We start from the raw sequence: 21348 nt of genomic DNA on the forward strand, positions 1-21348 counted from the left end.
GCTTTGGGGTCGTGTCATGAACACACTGGCTGGCCTAAGAGCCATCTGCTATTGGTACTAAATGTGTCTGCCTCCCTGTTGGTTGTCCTTAACACCCAGCACATGTTTCCATAGCTGTGGTTGACTTGCTGCAAGAGCTGACTGATATTGATACTCTCCATGAGAGTGAAGAAGGAGCCGAAGTCCTCATAGATGCTCTGGTAAGTAGGAAACCCCAGATTATTTCAGTGCCTCAAAATCTGCCTCAGCCCAGCAATGAACACTGACCCATCCTGCTTTCTGCAGCTCTGGGTGTCTGTGCTGCCAACATCATGATGGAGATAGCCAGGAGAAGCCTATTCTGAACCTGAGACCACAATGGGTGTTTTGAGTGAAGTGCTGGAGTTTGGGGAGTGGGTGGTTGCACCACTTCTTTTTTTGGAAGGAACACTGTCATATTGCAAAGTCTGTGTGGGCTGGGAGATTTTTTTGTGCAGGGAGGGAGAATGAATTAATAATATTTGTGACTTGGACAGTGTCCCGTTGAAAACAGGAGCTTTGTTTGCATTTCCCTTCTCTCTTGCAGAAAAGGGTGACCTGCGTTCACCCATGGAAAACTGAAGTTTGTGGCAGGGACTGTTACCCAAAGGACAGTGATGCTGCTGTGATCTTTCAGTCTCACCTCTTGCACAGGAGACTGGTTGTCTTCTACCCAGTAACTCTTGTTTCAAGCCCAAAAATCTGGCCTGGAATTGGGGCATCTGTTGGTGACAGTGTGATTTTTTTCTTAACAAGAAGTAAAAACTTGAAAGTTTTCCTGTAGCAGAGCATATGAACTTTAAGGGTGGAGGAGGCTCCAGAAGTAAGAATCCCTTTTGGCACAGAGAGTGAACCAACCCAGAAGATTACCTAGGTGGGTAGGAGATGCATTGGTTGGTATTAAGTGTTCCCTGCACAGTTAACTCTCTGAGTGCCTCTTGACCTCTTGGAGAAGGATGGATTTCCCTTTTTCCTGGTGTTTCTGCTGGATGCCTCCTGCCCCCAGGCTGCAGAAGGGGGATACCAAACCCTCCAGAGAGGTGATGCCCAGCCAAACATGAGTTTTACAGGTTTGTCCTACCTTGGAGCTGGTGAATTGCTGCCTTTGAGGGTCGCTGTGGCTGTGTCTAGTTCTGTAACTATTGTGTTGAATTTGGAAGACAGGGAATTACAGGTTTTCTTTTGTTTGCTTTGTTTGGCTGCTCTGTTGTCTCCTACAATCCAGTCACTATAATGTTACCTTCCAAAGGTTAATGATGGTGCCCAGAGCCCAGTTCTCCAGCTGGCCTCTGGGCTGTTGTTAATTACTCTGCCTTGGTGGGGAGATTTCTGGGTGAGTGAAATGGGAGAGAGGAGCTGCTAGAGAAGATATTTTCTATAAAATATGTGGAGATGTAGTAAATCAAGTGAAGTTCTTTCTCTGTTTTCATTGTCACCAGCCCACTGATAATAGCCATGTTTAGAGGTTTCATTGTCTTCCTTGAAAGAAACAAGTCAGGCCTATCTTGGGAGAAATGTTTACATATCTTTTAGATTACTTTTTTTTTAAAGAAAGTAGATAAAAGGTTCTAGGGTATCTGAAGATGGTTGCACTGTATTCCACAGCACCCTGTATTTGTGTTTTTTCCACATATTGACTGGGCCCAAAGCTGGTTAAGAGTGTTTGAATTGGTAATGTTATTTTGTTTAACTGGTCCAAGCTCATGTCCACAATGGAAAGTTTGCCAGAGTCAAGCTGGACTCTGTCCAATTCCAGTTTTAAAGGCGTATTTCGGATGTGAGCTCTGTGATTCAGGGACTCCCCCCTTGCCCTGTGTGGTTTTCCTTAACTCACTGAAGTCAACTTGGTGCATTCGTCTTGACAGGATTTAAATAGAGGACTTCAGCTGGTGATCGTTCAGCTCTTGGGTTTGGATCTGTGGGTGTGAGCATTGTTCTGCCAGCTTTTTGTACCTGCTAGGTGGAAGGTCCAGCAGCAGTGTAGGCAGGCAGCAGTGACCAGCTGGGAGGGGAGGTGCTCACAGAGCTGACAGTTCTACCATCTGCAGTGGTTTGTGAGCCTCGTGCTTCAGAATTCTGAGGGCTGGTTCAGGAAATAAGACTGTGAACAAGGTGCATGTTTACCTCCTGATGCTTTTCTGTTTAATTTGAAACACAAAAGTTGTTTCATTAATTAGGAAAAACACAGCGACAGATTTATGTGATGATTCCTTCGAGATTTTACAGCAGGGCTGTTCATGTCTTCAGATCATGTCTGGCAGGGTATTTCAGTAGGGCTCACTGATTTTTTATTATTTATTAACCATTCCACCCATTCTTTCTCCTTCGTATTTTTTTCAGTCTTATTTCTTATCTTTTTATCTTTCCCATGACCTTGGGGATTTAGGTGGAGGGCCAGGTTGTGGCCTTATTGGTCCAGAATTTAGAGCGCCTGGATGAAAGTGTGAAAGAGGAGGCTGATGGTGTCCACAACACCCTGGGTAAGTGGCTGCTGCACAACCCCTCGCTTCTTTCTGTGGTTTGTACCAAAGGTGGTGAGTTATCCCTCCCTTTCCTTTTCCCCCTTCCTCTTTTCCCCTTGGACTGCCAGCACTGCAGTACAGGATCTGGTGCAGCTTTTATTCAAGCACAGCTTGGAATCACTCGTCCCTGGAGCCAGAGTTTGTCATTTGTCACATGGCTGCATGAAAGGTGCCTCTTCCCAACCCAGTTGTGTTGGAAGGTGCAGGTATGTGGACCACTGCACTGCACCAGAGGCAATCACAGAACTGTTTAGGCTGGTAAAGCTCTCTAAGATCACCGAGTCCAGCTGTTAACCCAGCACTGCCAAGGCCACCACTAAACCATGTCCCAAAGTGCCACATCTACACAGCTTTTAAAAACCTCCAGGAAAGTGCTCCACTGCCCATGTATTTACTGTGTGCATATCTGTGAGCTATACTTTGTTTCTGTCTTAACAATTTATTTAACTTTCAGGTGGTAAAACATTTGCAGTTCATGGAAGGACATAATTGCCTCTCTGCTCCCTGATCTTTGCACAGCACACAACCATTGCAGGGTGTTCCTGTTGCTGGCAGTCAGACCATCATCCACTCCTTGCAGTCCTTCAGGATTGTAATCTCCCAAGACTGTAAGAATGAGAGAGACTGGAAACATGACGTTAGGAACTTTTGGTGGGGAAAACCATCTGTTTTCTGTGTCTTTCTTCTCAGGAATCGTGGAGAACATGGCAGAGTTCCGGCCAGAGATGTGCACGGAGGCTGCACAGCAAGGCCTCATGCAGTGGCTGCTCAAGAGGCTGAAGGTGAGCTGGTTTCCCACTTTGTTTCTACAGACCAGTTAGCACAGAAATTACCCTAAGAAAAGCCAATTTTGCTTGTGTGTGTTGTAAAAACCCAGTTAAGGGCAAAAAGTTATAGTTCAGGGTCTGTGTCCTCGGCAGTTTTAGTTTAAAGAGACACACTTCGGTCTTGTCTTTATAAATGTCTTGCAGTAGAAATTCTCTTTAATCTTTTCATATGATTCATGTGTGTTGGATTTCCATATGTTGTATTTCTATGTGTGAGATCTGTAGGACTATAAAAGCTGACCAGTGAGAGGGGACAATAATATTAACCATTTAATGGCCTTTGCTTCCCATGTTTCTAACACTTTTTTGAGTTCTAAGTGATGTCTGTGTTTAAATGCTGCTGGGGGAAGCTTTTGCTTTCAACTCAACTAAGTGCCTTTTAAATTAAAAGCTGCTTTTCATACACTGCATCCTGTGGCAGTGAGTTACACAGTTTAAGTCAGCCTTGTGTGAAAAGATGCCTAAACATTCACTGGAAAATGCTGTAGAAAAGGAATGGATAGTTCAGCTGTCTCACAGAAATAGTAAAGGAAATATAGCAAAGAAATTCTGGCTGTTCTCTAACCTGTCAGTAAGGCATTAGCACTTCCATGCTTAAATGTCTGCATGATTAGAAAGCCCCTGAGTTCCAGAAATTCTCCATCAGCTGTGAAAGTGCAGGTACCCCTCTGTGCACTTCACATCCTTGTTAGCAGAAGTAATATGTAATTTCTCACTCCAGGTAGTAACATAATTATGTCCTTTGCTTAAAAAGAAAAAGTGAAGTTAATTTTAGTCTTGGCAGGTAGGTACTGCTGCCTGCCTTGGAATTGCTGTGGCAGCTGAAAGACTGAGAAACTCGGGAAAGCAAAATAATTCCAACTAGGATTCCCCTGCTTGGTGCCACAGAACATGAATGCTCAATGGCATTCCAAGCTTGTGCAGGGTGTGTCTGTTGTGTTCCTGGCTGTGTTATCCCTGGGTTTGGGATGTGGGATCAGACAGGGCTTTCTCTTGCCTGCACAGGGTTGTGGGGAGCTAATGAACCCCTCTTCAGGTACTTTGGCTCTTGGCAGTGCTTGGTCTTGAATCTCTCACCCTGACAGTGGTGTTTGGGATTAACCCAGGATCTCAGCAGCTGGGTAGAGCTGCTGTGGAATGTCTGTGGGATAAGTTTTAAGATCAGGGTTCTGTCTGGGCAGTGATGAGGACATCTGGCACACAGCACAGTAGATGAATTTGTTTCCTGACGACATTTCAGGTCTTATAATTAATTGTATTGTGACTGTCAGAGCTGCCTCAGATGGAGAGCTCATAGTTCTATTCTGCAAACATAAGCAGGGTTGGACAGTGTGTGCAGTCTTGGGGGATCAGAATGTTGTTTCCCAAGATTTGCAGGGCAGCAGTTGATCACCCCATGGCAGAAGCTGGCAGGGCTGTACAGCACCAAGCACTTTCCCCTCTCCTCCACGGTCTACTTGGAGGTTTCCCCTGGCTGCTGTAAATACTGTCCTCTGCAGAGTGGTTGGGGATCGTTTGGAATGAAAAGCTTTATTTAAAGTCAATACTTGGTGGCATTTGGGGTCTTCCTGCTTTTCATGTTTCTGTGTGTTGCATGGTGCTTGCACACCATGCTCTGTTCCATGGCAGCAGGGTGGGATGATTGGCCCAGCAGCCCCGCACAGGCAGGACTGTCCGCCATGCTGCAGGGAGTTGTGTGTTTGGGGAAAAAACTGGGTGAACAAATGCTATGTTTTAAGCCTAGGACTTCTGCTTTTTCCCTTCTTGAGCAGTGGAGTATAAATAGCTGGTAACTGATGATTTTTAAATTTGTTTTATTTTATGAATCCCTCAGTAAACCAGGTTCCGTTATTACGTGATTGGTTAATGTTCAGTCTGTTTTTGTAGATGAAGCAGCTTTGGCAGCATGCAAAAACATTGGATCCAGTTCAGAATCCACTCCAGGGTTTTGGATTTTTTTTTGGGGGGGGGGGTTTCAAATTCAGCATTTTGGTTTCATTGTGACTTCTTTAGCATATTTGAGGATGGAGGGAATATCTGAAATGGAAGTTATGTGATTGTGCAGGCAAAACACATCTCACATTCTTCTGACTGTGACACTCTGATTCTCATACAAAACTCTGGCAGTTACTATTCAATGTTACTGTGATGTATGTTCTGAAATTCTGGTTTTGCTGACAGGCACAGATTTCCAAACAGGGATAAGTGCCATGCACCCACGTAACATTGTGGAAAATAATCACAGGAAAGAGATTCTGTGTGGCAAACAACTGGAGACTGTTTTAGGGGTTTTGAGCCAAGTTGACCAAACCTACAGATGTAGGGCCACGTGAAGGGTCACGGTGGAGCTTCTGCATGTTTGCATGAGCCCACATGCACCTCCCATCACCCCTAAATCAGAATTGTTACTGTTCTGTCACTGAGAAAAACTGCAGAATTACTGCAGTTGTGTTTTATTTTAAGTGCTGCTCATACATTTGGTGATTTGATTAATGTGTTCTTCAAATCAGTGAGATGCTGAGGGCCGTGCCCTGATGGGTCTCTTGTTCCTTCCCCCACAGGCTAAGATGCCTTTTGATGCCAACAAGCTGTACTGCAGTGAGGTGCTGGCGATTCTGCTCCAGAATAATGATGGTGAGCCATGCCTGCCATGTCTCTGTCAGTGAGGGCAGAATCCAGGCTTCTCTCAGATCACAGCAGCTCTTTTCTGCCTCCAGCTCACCTTTGCTCGCTTCGCTGTCCCCCATGTGCTCCCTCGCCTCCACCCTCTTTCTCTGCAGCTTTTGTGCTCTGTCAAGCTGTATTGATTTTGTTTGCTGATGTATCAGTGTTAGATGGCTGTAAAATCTGACAGTTAGCTTCATTTTTCTCTCTCTTTTCCCCTTTCCCCCCACCTCCGTCTAGACAACAGAGAATTGCTTGGGGAGCTGGATGGGATCGATGTGCTGCTTCAGCAGTTATCTGTGAGTAATTCCCACACGCCCTCTCTTCCATCAGGAGACTGCTGGGCTGGGTGGGAGGAGTGGAAAATACCTGGGGTGCAGGTGCTATCCTAAAAGTGCTTCATATTTGGTGAAGCATAGTTCCCCAAATACCTTCCATGGAGTGTGTCATCCATCGTCACTGAGATTAATCCCTTTTATAAAGATGGTAATGCTGAGGTACACGGAAGTTAAATTATTACATTATCATTTCATGGCAAGTAGGAGATAGGCAAGGTTGGAATTGGTCCATCTTCAGCGTGCTCTACTCCAAGCACAGGGCTGCCCATGTTTGAGCTGGCTGAAGGTAATGTGTTCATAGCTCACCTGTATTTCTTCGGGTAGTGCTGCCTGCAGCACCCTCAGGTATGAATTGTAAAGGAATTCTCTGTCAATCAGCTTATCCACATACCTGAGTGTGAATTTGCCCTTCCCCTTGGAGGCCTGTATATTATCCTTTAAATCCTGCACCAGGCTGCTGCACATTTGTGGGTGCACAGTCAGGGCAGCAAAGGGTAGCAGCTACAGAGAGGATGCAGCAGTGACCCGTGTGATCACTGCCTGACACCTGTCAGTGCTGGAGCTTTTGATACAAACTCTTCGCATGTGTTCTGCAGCAGCACAGCCCAACCTTTGGGGGTAATTTTGCTTTGTTTGTCATTCAGGTGTTTAAACGGCACAATCCAAGTACAGCAGAGGAACAGGAAATGATGGAGAACCTGTTTGACTCCCTTTGCTCCTGCCTAATGCTCAGCTCCAATCGTGATCGCTTCCTGAAGGGTGAGGGTCTGCAGCTGATGAACCTGATGCTAAGGTACTCCATTAATATTGTGATTTCCCTCCTGCTTTTGATGTGCCAACACCTACTCGGGCTAGATATTTATGGTTTTATTTTAAAATTTCTGTGTTAGGATATCTGTCTGTCTTCTCTTGATTTTTTTTCCAGCAGGTAAGTAATTTGGACCTTCTCAGGCATGGAATCTCCACTTTTTGTCTTTGACTTCGTTTCCTTCGTTGGCTGCTGGAAAGGGGTAGTGCAGATGTTTCATCTAGAGAGAATGCTGTAGGTCAGGCCACTAACCCTCTAAGGTTTTAAATGACCTCTGTGAGGGCAGGAGAGGACCTTTGGATGTCCCTTGTGAAAACGTTTTTCCTTTTGTTCCCCAGTTCACACTCCACTGTGTTGTGTAGCCTCTGAGCTGCTGAATTTTTGTGGATGCTGATACAAAAATTACTTTTGTGAATGGGGCATAAGTTTGCATTTCTTGTGCTGTGCTTTGTCACACCCTGAACTTCTGGGACTTCTCTGCTCTCTCTTCACTTTTCCTTGCTGGCCTGGCACCAAGTTGTGTCTGCTGGGCTGTCTGGCTCCCCAGAGCTGCGAGAGGGCACAGCAGGCTCTGTCTGGCTGTCCCCAGCGTGCCAGGCTGTGTGCTGACGGGTTAGCAAACACCAGCCAGGAATGCTGAGCTCCTGCAGCTCAGGGCTGGGGAATGTGCGGCAGCAGGGAACTGAATAAATAACCCAACGTGGATTATTCAAATAGGAACGCTGGGTTTTCTTGAGGCTAATTAAGGAAAAGCTCTAAAACTAAGAACGGGAGGGAGGCCTCCCTCTGCCTGGAGTCCTAAGCTGCTAAACCAGCCTTGCAGAACTAATTAGTTGGAGTTCTTGTGCCGTGTGGGTGGGACTCAGTGTTTGGATTTTTAAGAGCTTTTTACCCATTTTTTGACTCTACTGTTTGCCACTCTCTGCACCAGGATCTGAGCTGGAAAATTACAACAAGAGGAAAATTTCTCCTTGGCTGTGTTTTGCCCCCCACAGTAGTTGCAAAAGGGTTGGGAGGGACAGAGTGTGATGGATCTGTGAGCAGCAACTCTGCCTGATGGACAGCATTTCCAAGGCCTCAATCTGTGGATTCTACAGTTTGAGTGGGATTGGTAAAGTGATTGTGGGAAAAAACCTAACAATTCACAGAATTTGTTCTATAAGCTTCTGTCACTACTGTCCTCAGGCATGTACTATACTGACAGCTGATTATTTTATATTTTTTTTAAACTTTTCTAATCTAGTTTGAGTGCTTAGAAGCTCTCACAGGTGCTCAGTTTTTCTTGGACAGAGGGACTTAGGTGACAACAATCTGTTGTTGTAAATAGGGAGTGAATGTGGATAGCTGTGATTTGGAGCCGCACACCTGTATCTTCTTGATACCTTCATGATAAATAGCAGAGAACAGACATGCCATTCAGTTGTGATTTGCCACCTTGCCCACAAACAAGGCAGAATATTTTTCTCTCCTGTTGGTATCCTCTGAAGGCTGGGGGAAGAGATCTGTTATTTTTTGGTTTTACTTTGGAGGTGTTTAATCACTGTACCACAGCCTGTGCAGATGAAAGGACAAATAGGCAAAGTTGAACGTGTATTGACATGATGTGAGATAGATAAGCTGTGTGAGAATAAAGATATCAGGCTTGAATCTCCATTACTGTCGTAGGGAACACGGCATTCTCTGTCTGGTGCTGCCCGATCCATCCAGCCAAGTCGTTCCATTATTGATGGTTGTGTGCACAGACCTGCAGAGAGCTGCAGCAGCTTTCGATGAGTATTTCATGTGCTCGTGCTATTCCTACAGATAGTCATGAGAACAGGATGGTTTCTGTTGTGCTGAGCCTTAAAATGTGTGGCCAACAGCAAAAGGCGATGTTGTATCGTGTGAACTTCTGGTTTATAGGGAGCCGGTGGTAATGCCTGAAACTGAGCCTGATGTGGCTGATGTGCCTCATGTGCATTTCCATGGCCAGACTGCTCCTGGACTCATGCTGTGATCTGGGACTTGCAGTTGGCCCTGAAGGAACTGGGGCTTCACCAAGCAGGTACATGGGAGATGAGCAGAGGTTCTGGGAGAAGAGCAGGTTGAGAGGGATGAAGCCAGTGACAGCAGGAGTGAAAGAGGAAATTTGGAAGCAGAATGAGAGCAGGGCTATATATAATGATTTAATTATTATATTTATGTAGCATCTTTATAAAAAACAAGATGGTTTATCAAGGAAGTAGCCACCAGCGGAAAGTTTAGAAGGGTCCCGTAGAATTAAACTAAACTTTCTTTTTAGGTCAGGAAGTACTTTTTAGTGCTCAATCCCTCAGTCTTGCCTTAGTAACCTAACTGCAGTTTAGTCAAAATAGAGGAAAACAGGCTTGTCCTGTCAGCTGCCGGGTGCACACTGACAGGCAGCTTATTGCTTTGGTTGTAGAGCTGTGTTGGGTTTGAGGAGATGCAGCCACGCCGCTCCCGAGGGATGTGTCAGGGAGATTCTCTCTTGCTCAGGGAAAATGTTGTGTGGCTTTCCCAGCCATGAGCTGAGGAGCATGTGTATGCACAGAGACAAATAACAGCCCAGGGAGCTCACGGGGACCTGCATCACTTGGGCTGCGCAGTGTTCTGTCCTGCAGCTATGCTGGCACTTCTCTTGACCCTCAAGAAAAGCTTTTGTTTCCTGTACAGCAAAACAAGGTGAAAACAGACAACTCCATATGGCTCCCTGAAGCTTTTTTGCAGCTATTTCAGGGTATATTTTTTTATGATTCTTAAAATCTTTTTATGTTTTCTTGTCCTGCTGTTCCTAATGACCCCTAGAAACACGAACTGTCTCTTTACTAAATCTCCTGGTTAATTAAACGGAACCATTTTATGCACACTTTCCCAGGAAGTCTAGTGTTCTGCTTTTACTGGTATTTTGGAAAGTTAGAGGCTATGTTCTGCTAATGTGGAAAGTCCAAATAATGTCAGCACCTCTTCTTTTTGAAATAATAGGTGCACCAAAAGAAGTGTCTCAGATGGAAAGGTGTTAAAAGGAAGAAAACAATGGTCAGTGAATAAAGTTGTAATTCAGAGTTCCCAGGAACACTGAGGCCCCTCCCTATTTGGTGATTCTTATGTTTGCTTGTATGTGAATTAGTGTTCAGCTAAAAGTTCCCTCAATAAGCACAGATGAGACTAAGATAAACTACTTGCCCTCTGGCAGAATAAATATTTTAAATAAAATCAACTCCAGACAGTCCAGGCAAGCAGCTATTGATCTCTAAAAGCCTGAACTTAAACCCAATGAATATTCCAGAGCTCAGCCCTGCACAGCCTTCCTAAATGCTGATCAATATGCAATTACTTCCCCTGAAAACATTTCTGGTGTCATCTGGCCTAAGGAGTACTTTATTTTTAGCTCTCTGTAGTGGGGGTGTGGGGGTGCCAAACCACCCTCCTGCACAGCCCTTGGCTGGTTGGGGGGACTCAGTCCAGCTCCACACGGTGCCCTCCTACCTTGGGGTTGAAAGTGCCTGTGGCTGCACTGGGCAGGGTCACTTTCTTTCAGGCTGGGGTGTTCATGTGTGGGTGTTTTAGTTTGCATGATGTTAGGAGCTCATGAAGTTGGGTCTCTGCAGGGAAGTTGTTTTCCACAGCTCTCTGGGAGCTTTGAGGATCATTTTCAGGGCATCCCTGTGTTATTGGTGTGAGTTACTGCCACCAACATTCTGAACTGGCATTAAAGCAGAAAAGCCCAGAGTCTGTCTGCCTCCTTCCATTGTGTGGTTTCTGGTGATGGGGTTTCATTATAGCTGACACAACTATGTTCACCAAATTTACTCCTTTATTAAATTAAACTATTGTTAGATCTAAATCCTGATCTCTTTGGTGTGATAGTGTTTGCCTTTTGTATCCAACCCAGCCTCCCCTTCTGTTTTGTGCCAGTGTTTGTAAAGGAATGAAGAAAAACCTTCTTCAGTAGCCAAGAAATAAGAAAATAAAACCATGACAATAAAATACATAAAATGAAATAAAAATAGAAAATAAAAAGAGATAAAAGACATTAAGAAAGAAATAACCAAGACAATATTCTCAGCCACAGTTTTGAAAAGAGTTATTGTTGATACAATGTTTTGTCTTCTAGAAGAAAAAATCTTGCTTAGAGCTTGTGCTCGGACTCTTCATCTTTTCCTTGTCGTGTTCCTTTCCCTTGTCTCTTTAAAGTAGGGTGCTCCAAAGCTCCTCATGTCCCTATACAATTTAATTTGCCTCTTTCTTTTCACAGAGAGAAGAAGATTTCCCGCAGCAGTGCCCTGAAGGTGCTGGACCACGCCATGATCGGACCAGAGGGCACAGACAACTGTCACAAGTTTGTGGACATCCTTGGGCTGAGAACCATCTTCCCTCTCTTCATGAAATCACCCAGAAAGATAAAGAAAGTTGGAACAACTGAAAAAGAACACGAAGGTAGGTGTGCTTCCAGATCCTTCTTATTGCCATGGAGGGAGTGAATGGACAGCCAATGTCTGAAAAGTACCTGCAGGGAGGAGGGAAAGGCACAGCACCCATCTTCTTAGGGCTCCTCCTGCAGCTTACAGGTCTGGGTGTCCAGCCTGCTGCTCCCTGTCACAGCTAGCTGGCTGTTGAGGGCACATTTGTCCTGCTTGTTTTGGTATCAGCAGCTCCTGGCGATCCCATTTCATGTGCTGTTAATAAGTTATTTTACTCCTGTAGAGTCTGTTGTTTGAAGCTCTTACTCTGATGCAAAACTCTTTTGAAAAGAGTAATGAGGCAACTACAAATGTCACCTCAAAAGCAGTGTTTTCATGGCTCTGAGCACTGAAGTGTGACTGGATGAACATCAGGCATTGCAGAAATAAACTGCATTGCTTTTGAAGTTGCGCTTTTTTTCTTTTTATATTTTTTAACTCTCTACCCTGGAAAACTCTGCTTTAACAGAGATCTGCTGTGGAATAAAACTGCGATTACTGTGGGACCTTATGCTGAGCTGAGTGGTCAGTCCCTCCTGCTCCTGGCAGCATTGCCTTTGCCATTTTATTGGTCATTAACTGTCTTGGAAGAAACTTTAAATACTGCCAGTGATGCTTAAGGTTTTGTGCCAGTTGATTGCTCAGCTCAGTTCTACGGAGGGTGAATATTGTCAAAAGCTGAAGAGGTGTGAGTGGGTCTCAGACATGCCTAGGATCTATCCTGACCTCTTGCAGCAAACCAAGTGAAAGTGGAAGGAAACAGCAACAACATGGAAGCTCTAAACCCAAATCCCCTGCTTTGGGACTGTCCTGGCAGCTTAGGTGGGACTCAGGTGTTCTCCCAAGCCCAGGAGGGAGGTGCTGTTCTTCAGAGCTCTCTGGGTGCTGGCTAAGGCACCAGCTGGGACTGAGCAGCTCCTTTCTCTGGCAGAGCTGCTGAACTGGGGACAACTCCCTGGGCATCTGTTTGTCCTCCCTCCTGAGGACAAGGAATGGGCAGTGGCATGGGCTGGGCATATGTGTGGCAGTGGCTGCTTTTGTGGCACAGGTGGAGAGCAGGGGCTCACCTGTCACCCAGCCCCAGAGCAGTTCACACACCAGCTGACAGTTCTGGTCACTTTATCTGCCTTGTGTTGTTTGTCTTGGGTAGATAATAGTGAGGGGGGAAATGTTGTCGTGTGGTCTGGGGTTTATGTAATGGACTTGCAGGGACAGGTTTGGTTTCTGTAGGTTATGTAATAAAATTGCAGAATTATCTAATAAAATATGTAGTTGTGCTTCGATGGATTTAGGGGATGTTTTGAAATTTTCATTTGCAGTGTGAAAGTGAGGTTTGTTTAATTCTTCTTACTGAGAGAAAGCTTCAGTGGGAATAGGAGATTCTGGGTAGAGATCTGAGTCCGTAGCTCATGCCATTGACTTAATTTTTCAGTTTTGGAAAGTGAGCTAATCTCTGTCTCATCTGCTTCTTCTGGAGACTGCAGCTGATACCTGTGTGCAGTCCTGGCTGCTGTGAGGATTAGTCTGGAAAGCCCTGACAGGGTCAGTTCCTGACTATTTCTGTGATAGTGTGAAAAGCCAATCTGCCCTCAGGAAAAGGGAGTGATCCATGCAAACCGGCTTTGTATCACACCTCTGTCTCATTAACATGCAGAAGAAATGGAGAACATTAAGATGAGTCCAGAAATCAGTTCTATTAAAATAAACTCTCCCTAAAAGGCTGTGGTAGTAAGTCCAATTTTCTTTGTTTTGCATCACTGGGCAGGTGAGTTACTGAATTTCTAATGACAGGAGGTAATAGAGATGTTCAGCAGGGTTCCCTGGGGCCTGTCACGCCATGGTCCTGACACAGTGTAAGCAGCACAGTGTGTGCTTTTACTCTGCTGAGTGTTGCCCCAACCATGCAGTAGTTGCTCCTAGGGGGGAACATGGCACAAGCTCCTGGGTGCCTCTGGCTTTAAGGGAAATGGTGCAGGTGTAGCATGATGGAACTGGTTCCCTCTGTGCTGTTCTGGTCCTAGGAACATGCTGCTTGTTGCTTATCTCTGTTTATTGATCAAAAAGAACGCTACTGTTCAGTCTGGTCTTGTCATCTTTTCTCATAAAAACTTTATCCTGTGTTCAATCTGTTTTTTTAAAAATTAATTAGAACAATCTTCTATTGGGAGAGCTTTCATGTGTATGCCAAATGGAGGAAGAGATTCCTTTAAAGGATTCTCTGGAATGGCTTTGCAGCAGTGGCATCAGTATTTATTTAAAGCAGCTCTGAGGAGCTGGGCTGTGCTTGCCTTCTCTGCGTTGCTGCTGGGGTGCTGCTGTCGGGGTGGGCACCCCAGGCTGTGCTGTAAAGCACGAAATCCTCTGTGGACTCTGAAACCTGGGGCCTAATTACAGCTGCCTAAAAACCAGCCTTGCTAAAATGCCCCAGCACTGGGTGAGGTACCAAACAGCTCTGCCTGTCCCTCTGTCCCTTTGTCTGCAGTGGCTGAAGTGCCACCAGGCTCGGGATCCTGGCACCTGCTGTGGCTCCAGGTGCTTCACCTCTCCCAGGACATCCAGTGCTCAATCTCTAGAGCACCAAATCTTCTGTATGTATGTGATGGTTGTAGGAAAATATCCCCTTGTCTTTATTTTATAGCAGTGTTGCTATTTACATAAGAGATAGTCTATAAAACCACGTTTGTTTTATTGTCTCTAAGGCAGTGTTCTGAATGTGACAAAATAATACCTTGGTGAAAAAAAATCTCAACGTGACTTGCTGAGCATTTATTTATTGCAGAAATTTATAATCCAAATTAAATTTGATAAAAGTAACTTCTCTGTAATGTATTTCGTCCTTTCTAAATGCTAGCATAAAGGTGTCAGTGCTGGTTAGCTACATTTTAAACACTGTCAGTGTTTAAAAATTATTTTACTCTAGGGAGCCTGTGAACAATTTAAATCCAAACTGCATGTATTTATGCTTTATGTACACTATGTAATTAGGAAAAAAGAAAGAGAAAATTTCTTAACCATCTTTATGGATGATCTGAGCCTGAAGATTGGGCCTGTGGTGTCTAACTGAGTGCGCATTATCTACACTTGAATTTTGCCTGTGTTTGTACAGATCATTATATTAGGATATTAGGTTTGGGAGAAAAAACTCGTTGAAAGCAATTTCCCTTTTTCTGAGGCAGTGAAGCAACTCAAACCAGAAATATTTTGCAGCTGAAGACAGAAATGGCTCAGAGTTTTCCTATGTCTGTGGGGTTGCAATACTCGTGTGAGTGCCCAGCTGCATTGGACAGCCAGAAGGAGAACCAGCCTGGCTGTGTAGGGGGTGCCGTGTCATGGTTGTGTGTTGTGAGCAGGTTGAACAGCAGCGTCCCTTTAGTGTCTGTGATTGCAGGGGATGGACAGGAATCTGGCTCTGGGTGGTTCTTGGCATAAATAGAGGGTAAGATTTTAAATAACGCTTCAGTGTTGTGACTTCTGAAATGTGGGGGGTACTGTATGATTATCTGCATTCCCAAAACCTTCCTGTTGCAGAGCTGAGGGTCAGGGTGTCATCCCTGTCCATGAGGGTGCAGCGGCTTTCAGCGCAGTCGAGTCACAGTGTTGGATGCTGGCTTGAAATTCTTGAGCAGTCTCAGTGAGCTAAAAATGGAGAAAACACAAATTCCTCCTAAATTAGAGAGTCTGTAGTGAAGCAATCATAGCTGGCTCGACAGGCTGTATATCCTCCTGCTCTTTCTCAGGATGGTTATTTGCAGCCGAGTTTTGCTCACTTGGAGAGTGTAATGAACTATAAAAGAATGTTTGTCCAATTCATCTTCATTTAAATGCCTTCTCTTGTCTTAGATGTCAGTTTTAGTTAGGAATGCTTAATTTGATAACCTGAGAATTAGTTCAGCCAATTTCCAAAGGAGAATTCCTGTTGCTGGGGTGTTTTGGTTGTTTGCCCTCTATCAATAATGAAGCCTCTATTGGAGATCCTCAGCTATACCTTACCTTTAGAAACAACAACAAAACCCATTTCTTAGTAAATACACTTTTACTCCTTTGTGATGTGCACTAAAGGCAGCAGTGCCCTTGGAATGAATGTCTGCTGCAGAACCAGGTTCCCTGGGCATGGGGAAGTGAAAAGGCAGCAGCAGAAACATGGCCTGATAAGGAGTTATCGATATTAACTGAGCACCCTCTGCCAGCCAGTGGTCTTGAGGAGTGAGCACCCGGCAAAGGCATCAGTCTGTTTAAACAGAGCTTTATTATGCCAATTTGTTATTTTACCATCACCATCCGACAGGAACCTGTGATTTGAGTGAGCCATGATGCTGAGAACAGAGTTAAATTTATCTCAATTAAAGTGAGCGTGCTCTGTTGCAAGAACATCAGAAAAATAAACTTTCTCAGTCAATAGAAAGAATTTTGTTTTACGTTCAGCTTGATGGCTGGATCCAGCTTACCGGGGCTGTTGCATGTGGAGCTTTTCCAATCCTCCCAGGCCCCCCTTCACCCATCCATAAAATTGGTGTTTCTTGCTTGTATCAGTGTTTTAAGATAAAATTTTTCTTGGCAAAATGCAGTGATACTTGAGTGGGTTACTTTTCTGAAATGCAGATTATTAATGCCCATGAAAGCAAGTCAGGTTATCTACACCATTGGAATAGCATGTCCCAGTGTCACCTATAATACTGGGATGGGCCAGTGGCTTCATCCAGGTTTCCCAGCATCCATGAAGCCAGAGTTGTGTGTGTAGGAGGGGTAGAAGTATCTCAAAGAACTGGCTTGCTTTTTTCTAGTATTTTCCTGCTTCTAATTAGAAACTACAATTTATCTTAAGCGTTCTTTGCAAGACAGAAGGCTCTTAAATGTGTGCTGCTGCGTTCACCAGCTCATCCTGCTTGGCCTCCAATGGGCTGCTGTCCCTGGCATCCAGAGCTGCCTGCTGTCCCCTTCCTGCAGGATTATGCTTGCCTCCTCTTCCTCACTGTGGAGTTTCCTCCCCTGCCAGGCAGATGTCCATTATACTGAGATGTAAAAAGAAAAAAAAAGTGGGGTTGGGGATAATAAAGGCAGAGGAGTGTAATGTTACAGCTTGATTTGACAGGACCTCCTGCTGTTGCAGCTGCCAGTGCCAGGCATGGAATAGATTAATCTGTATTCCAACACACCGAGCTGAAGTCAAGATCGATCTAATTAGGGTGTTTTAAACACTGCTTGCATGCTGAAGTCTCTGTGCCTGTCTGGAGAGGGAAAGGCTCCTGAGAGCTTGAGATGATCCTGAGCTAAGCAGGACCCTGGTGTTGCTGCGGGAAGCACACGGGATACGACCTCCTAGAGCCAGGGGTGTGTCTGGCATGGTGCCCTGCAGGATTGGGATCGTGGGGAGCTGGCCATGGGGCAGCAGCAGTGATACTGGCAGATGAGAGAGAGAGAAGCCTCCAATCTTCCCACATCCATGAATTTAGAGGATTTTGGGATGTTTGCATGAAAAAGGTTGTTCTTGATGCATAGTAGCTGCCAGCTGGTACCTGTTACTTCTGTGGTGCTGAGTGCGGCTCGGTTTGCTGTTTGCTTCTCAAAGGAATTACATTTAGTCATTCTTTGAAAGAAGGCTCGGCTGGAACCTCTGCCTCTGGCCTTGTCTGTGTCCTCCTTGGAAGTGATGTGCTTTGTGCAGGTGATGTGGACTTTGGCTTAGTCTTACATCCTTATGGAGAAGGTCCCAGAATATTCTGTAGCAGGGAAGCTGCCTGTGGCTTCACCCCGGGGCAGTGCACAGCTCGTGGCCTCTGCACTGAGATTAAAGCCAGGCAGCTGCAGGTTCTGCATTCTGGGGGCTCAGAACAGCATCAGCTACTCACCATTTCCCAAAGGAGATCTGACCCTGAACAAATATTGTGATTACGGCTTTTAAAGTGTTGCATATGTGAGGTGGAGATTGGGTCAGTCCATGGGAAAGTGGTGAGACCCCATCCTTGGGACCCTGCACCCCAAGGTTAGCATTTCTCCCTTCCCATGGCTGTGCAAACACTTTAATCCACTGAATCATGGATTCAGCCTCTCACCCCATCAAGCTTTGCCCTCATTTTGGCCAGTGTCCTTGCCCATGGATGTTGGTATTTATTGGGCCAGGACTTGCATTATGGCATAATCTTGATTTTGAGGTGTGACATAAAACACACTAGTGCATTATTTTTCAGGAAGCTGATAAAAAACCAGTTTAGATAATTCAGAAATATCTCTGTAAAATATTTATTTGAACATTTTGACTAGGCAACTAAATATTTCCTGGATTTTCTGCAGTGATGTTGAAAGAATAACCTTGATCTCAAAACTTCTGTGTCAGCTCCTTTAGACTTGTCAGTAGTTCTAAAGATTTTATTGATAAAATGGATAAATATCTGCATATGACCACCAAAGCAAAAATGATGGCTAAAATACATTTCCTAGTAAAGGAATATTGGAAAAAAGCAATGAAGATAGATCATTGGTGAGAATACTGCTACTAAAATGCTGCGTCAACACTTCCTAAAAAAGGTTGGGGAAAAAAATAGTGTGACATATACAGAATGCTGGCTTCTTCCTAAACCAGCAGAGCATATGTTGGCATATATGGGGGAAAAAAAAAAATTTTCATTTTATTGAATTTCTTTCACCTTAAGAAAATGGGATCTTGCAAGAACTGGAAGGTTTTTACAATACTTTTAATGTCAACACTTAATTTGGCGTCGCTTTTTGTGGAGTAACAGTTTCTGTGCAGTGAGAGCGTGCGCTGACACCCCCGGAGCCATCCTTCACCCCCGTTAGCCTGTCGGAATGACGGAGCAGCCACACGGTGCGGCCACCCGATAAACCTGTTATCTGCCTGCTCCTCCTGCCGGCAGCGCTCCCAATCTCCTTGGAACATGAAAAATTGACACCACCTCAGGCAGAAATCTGTTTCGAAAAGGAAGCTCTATTTATAAGCAGCTAATGAAATGGGGGGGGGGGGTGCACGCGCCTGTGCAGCCTCTCCTCGTGCTGCCCTTGTGCAGGATGCAGATAATCCGTGCAGCAGGGAGCACAGACACCCTGGCCAGGCAGCCTGTGTGCCTTCACCTTCCCCAGGGCCCAGGCAGTGGGAGCAGGAGCTCCTAGCAAACACAGCGGTGTTGCTCATTCTTTGTGCTGGACTGATGGATCAAGGCTGCTCCTGGATTCAGGCTAGGCAGCGCTGGGGAAGTGCATGGTGTGACAGCAATAAGGTGGTGATCCCGCTCCTCTGCACGCCGTTTCCCCCTCAGAAAATACCAAATCTTGAGGCCCCAAGGCCCCATTGCTCCCCACCACCATGAGTGAGGAAGTGTTTCTGGCCGTTAATCTTCATCAGTCTTAATCAGTAAGATTACAATGAAGTCATCTTGGAGAAGCTAGGTGGTCTACACCAGGTCTGTGTTTAAAGCAGACCTGCAGGTGGGAAGTAGTACTGACTGGTTTGGAAAGGGAAGGAGACTCAAGCCCTTCTCCTTTGCTTTGCACTGCTGTGCTTGGGCTCTAGGTGAGTGGCTCAGTCACCTCTCAGAGTGGTGGGACATCAACACAGGTGTCTCCTGTGCGCTTGCAGCCTTGACTTTTTACTTGCCTCCTTGGTTTGTGCTGAAAAATATGACCCCCAAGTGCAATTGAGAAGACTGTAAACATGTTTATTTGGTCGTTTGTGGTTTGTTGTGGCCTATTTATATTCATTGACGGGATTTTCTGTAAATGAAAGTGGTTGGTTTGAGAATTTTTCTACTAGCTCATACCACTTCAGTCTCTGCAGGAGCACAGTTATTCTTTCTACAGCTCCCTTGTTTCAGTAGCTGTCCTAGCCTTGGTGACCTGAGGGTCATTTGGGTGACAGTGCTGGCTTTGGCCAGGGCTCCTTTAGGCCCAAAAGGCAGCATGCGGTGCCTTTAGGCTGTGATGGAGGGTCCCAAAGCGTGTGCCGCCAGGCAGGCGCACGTCCTGGGGAGGAAACCAGAGTGGAACCTGTGCTCTGTGTAAGTTGCTTTGGTTCCCTGAGGCAGAGGAGGAGGAGACCTCACTGGCTGGGCCAGCATGAGGAGCTATCTGTGCTCCCTGCAAACATGGCTTGTGGCTCTCACCACTGCTCTGTCTCCTCTCACCATGATGGGAAGGAGCCAGGGTTCTGCTTATCAACAGCTACATGCTGGGGTGTTAATAGTAAATTTAACGGCATGTTACAGAGGGAAATAAGCTCCTCTTCCTGATCTCAGCATGCAATTTTCATTTTGTATTTCTAGAACATGTCTGTTCCATCCTGGCCTCCCTTCTGCGAAACCTGAGAGGGCAGCAGAGGACACGGTTACTGAATAAATTCACAGAGAATGACAGTGAGAAGGTGAGTGCTGAATGTGTGTCTCAGTCTCTGGGCTGCCAGGTTGGGAGGGTTCTTGCTCAGGGCAGGGTGCCTGGTGCACTCGCTGAGTTATGAAAAGCCATCCTCATACCTGCCTGCAGAGACTTGTGCTGTCACAGACTTTTGTTCTCTCATTCACATTGTATTTACAAACTGCAAAACTGGACATTTAGTGCATGGCCTCCACATCCCCTGTGCTCTTGTTTTCTGGTGCTCTTGCATATGGTAGTAGCAATTCTGTCCTGGGTTGTGTCTCTGCTGAAACCTGGCCATAAGAGACTATGCAGTATTACATCGTGCTGGCTTTGAGATCAGGACAGCATGGAAATGTGCCAGTGTGTCTGGTGGTGAAGCTCTTTGCAGAGAGTTTAGGAGTTGCTGTGGTACACATTTAACATTCCCCACTCCTCTCCTAGAATGTTTCACTTTAGTGATGTTTGCTCTGGGAAATTCTTCCCAAAATATTTACATGGTGGTGGATAGATCAAAGCTTTGCAGGAAAGAAATAGCAGCTTTTGCAAACCAGGGATCCCAAGGGATTTGTAAATTCTGCCACTGGGAAAATACTGGTTCCTTAGTATTCCTCATTAGTGTGTTTTAAAGGTGTTTTTCATAACCTGTTCTACCAATTGTAGATAATTGCTAGATAGGATTTCAGCTGCCCTAACACAGTTCAGAGGAGAGTGGGAGAGCTGGAACATCCAGCACAGATAGGACAAGTCCACTGGGGAAACCAGGAGCCTGGAGGACGACAGTACGGAGAGTGAGCTGGGGACACACGTCTGTTTGCTGCCTTTTATCTGGCACTGATGGGACCGTGTTCCCATATGGGATTACGTCCAGACGCCTGCAGCCTCAGCATGCTCATCCGACCAGCACTTGTACCCTCCTTCTGTAACGCGCTGCTTCCTGGGAGGGACAGAGCTGCCTGTTGCTTTGTGAAGGCTGAAGCTGTGAGGAAAACAAAATTGCATGAAGGATTAAAGATGATTGCATTGTTCTTTTTTCTTGCTTACATCTCTCTCTTCTGCCCTTGCAGGTTGATAGGCTGATGGAACTGTATTTTAAGTACCTGGATGCAATGCAGGCAGCTGATAAGAAGATTGATGGGGAGAAACACGTATGTATTGCTTAAGTTTTGCTGGGTCATGTCTGTAACACCTCTACACAGCCATGTCATCTGCACAGGATTTATGGCTCAGCCAGTCACTATTCTTGGGTGTGCCCTCATACCTGTGCTGTTGCCTCTTAATTCCTATTGCCTCACTCTCCAAGTTCCAGGTAACCTCAGATAAAATGGGCCAAGAATTTCTCTACAAGTGCTT

At 45.4% G+C, this 21348-nt stretch overlaps 1 protein-coding gene across 1 annotated transcript in view; it reads left to right on the forward strand.

Moving 5' to 3' along the window:
• CTNNBL1 (catenin beta like 1) overlaps positions 1 to 21348 on the forward strand; it is a 47347-nt gene that overhangs the window by 14507 nt on the left and 11492 nt on the right. Inside the window, exons 5-13 of the mRNA XM_082292908.1 lie at positions 103 to 200; positions 2405 to 2498; positions 3231 to 3322; positions 5929 to 6001; positions 6272 to 6330; positions 7014 to 7162; positions 11433 to 11614; positions 19908 to 20005; positions 21063 to 21143. Coding sequence (XP_082149034.1) covers positions 103 to 200; positions 2405 to 2498; positions 3231 to 3322; positions 5929 to 6001; positions 6272 to 6330; positions 7014 to 7162; positions 11433 to 11614; positions 19908 to 20005; positions 21063 to 21143 — 926 coding nt within the window. The remainder of the gene's footprint in view (positions 1 to 102; positions 201 to 2404; positions 2499 to 3230; positions 3323 to 5928; positions 6002 to 6271; positions 6331 to 7013; positions 7163 to 11432; positions 11615 to 19907; positions 20006 to 21062; positions 21144 to 21348) is intronic.

The sequence above is a fragment of the Coloeus monedula genome (genome assembly GCF_965178545.1).
Source record: "Coloeus monedula genome assembly, chromosome: 17".
In the NCBI taxonomy this organism is placed as follows: Eukaryota; Metazoa; Chordata; class Aves; order Passeriformes; family Corvidae; genus Coloeus; species Coloeus monedula.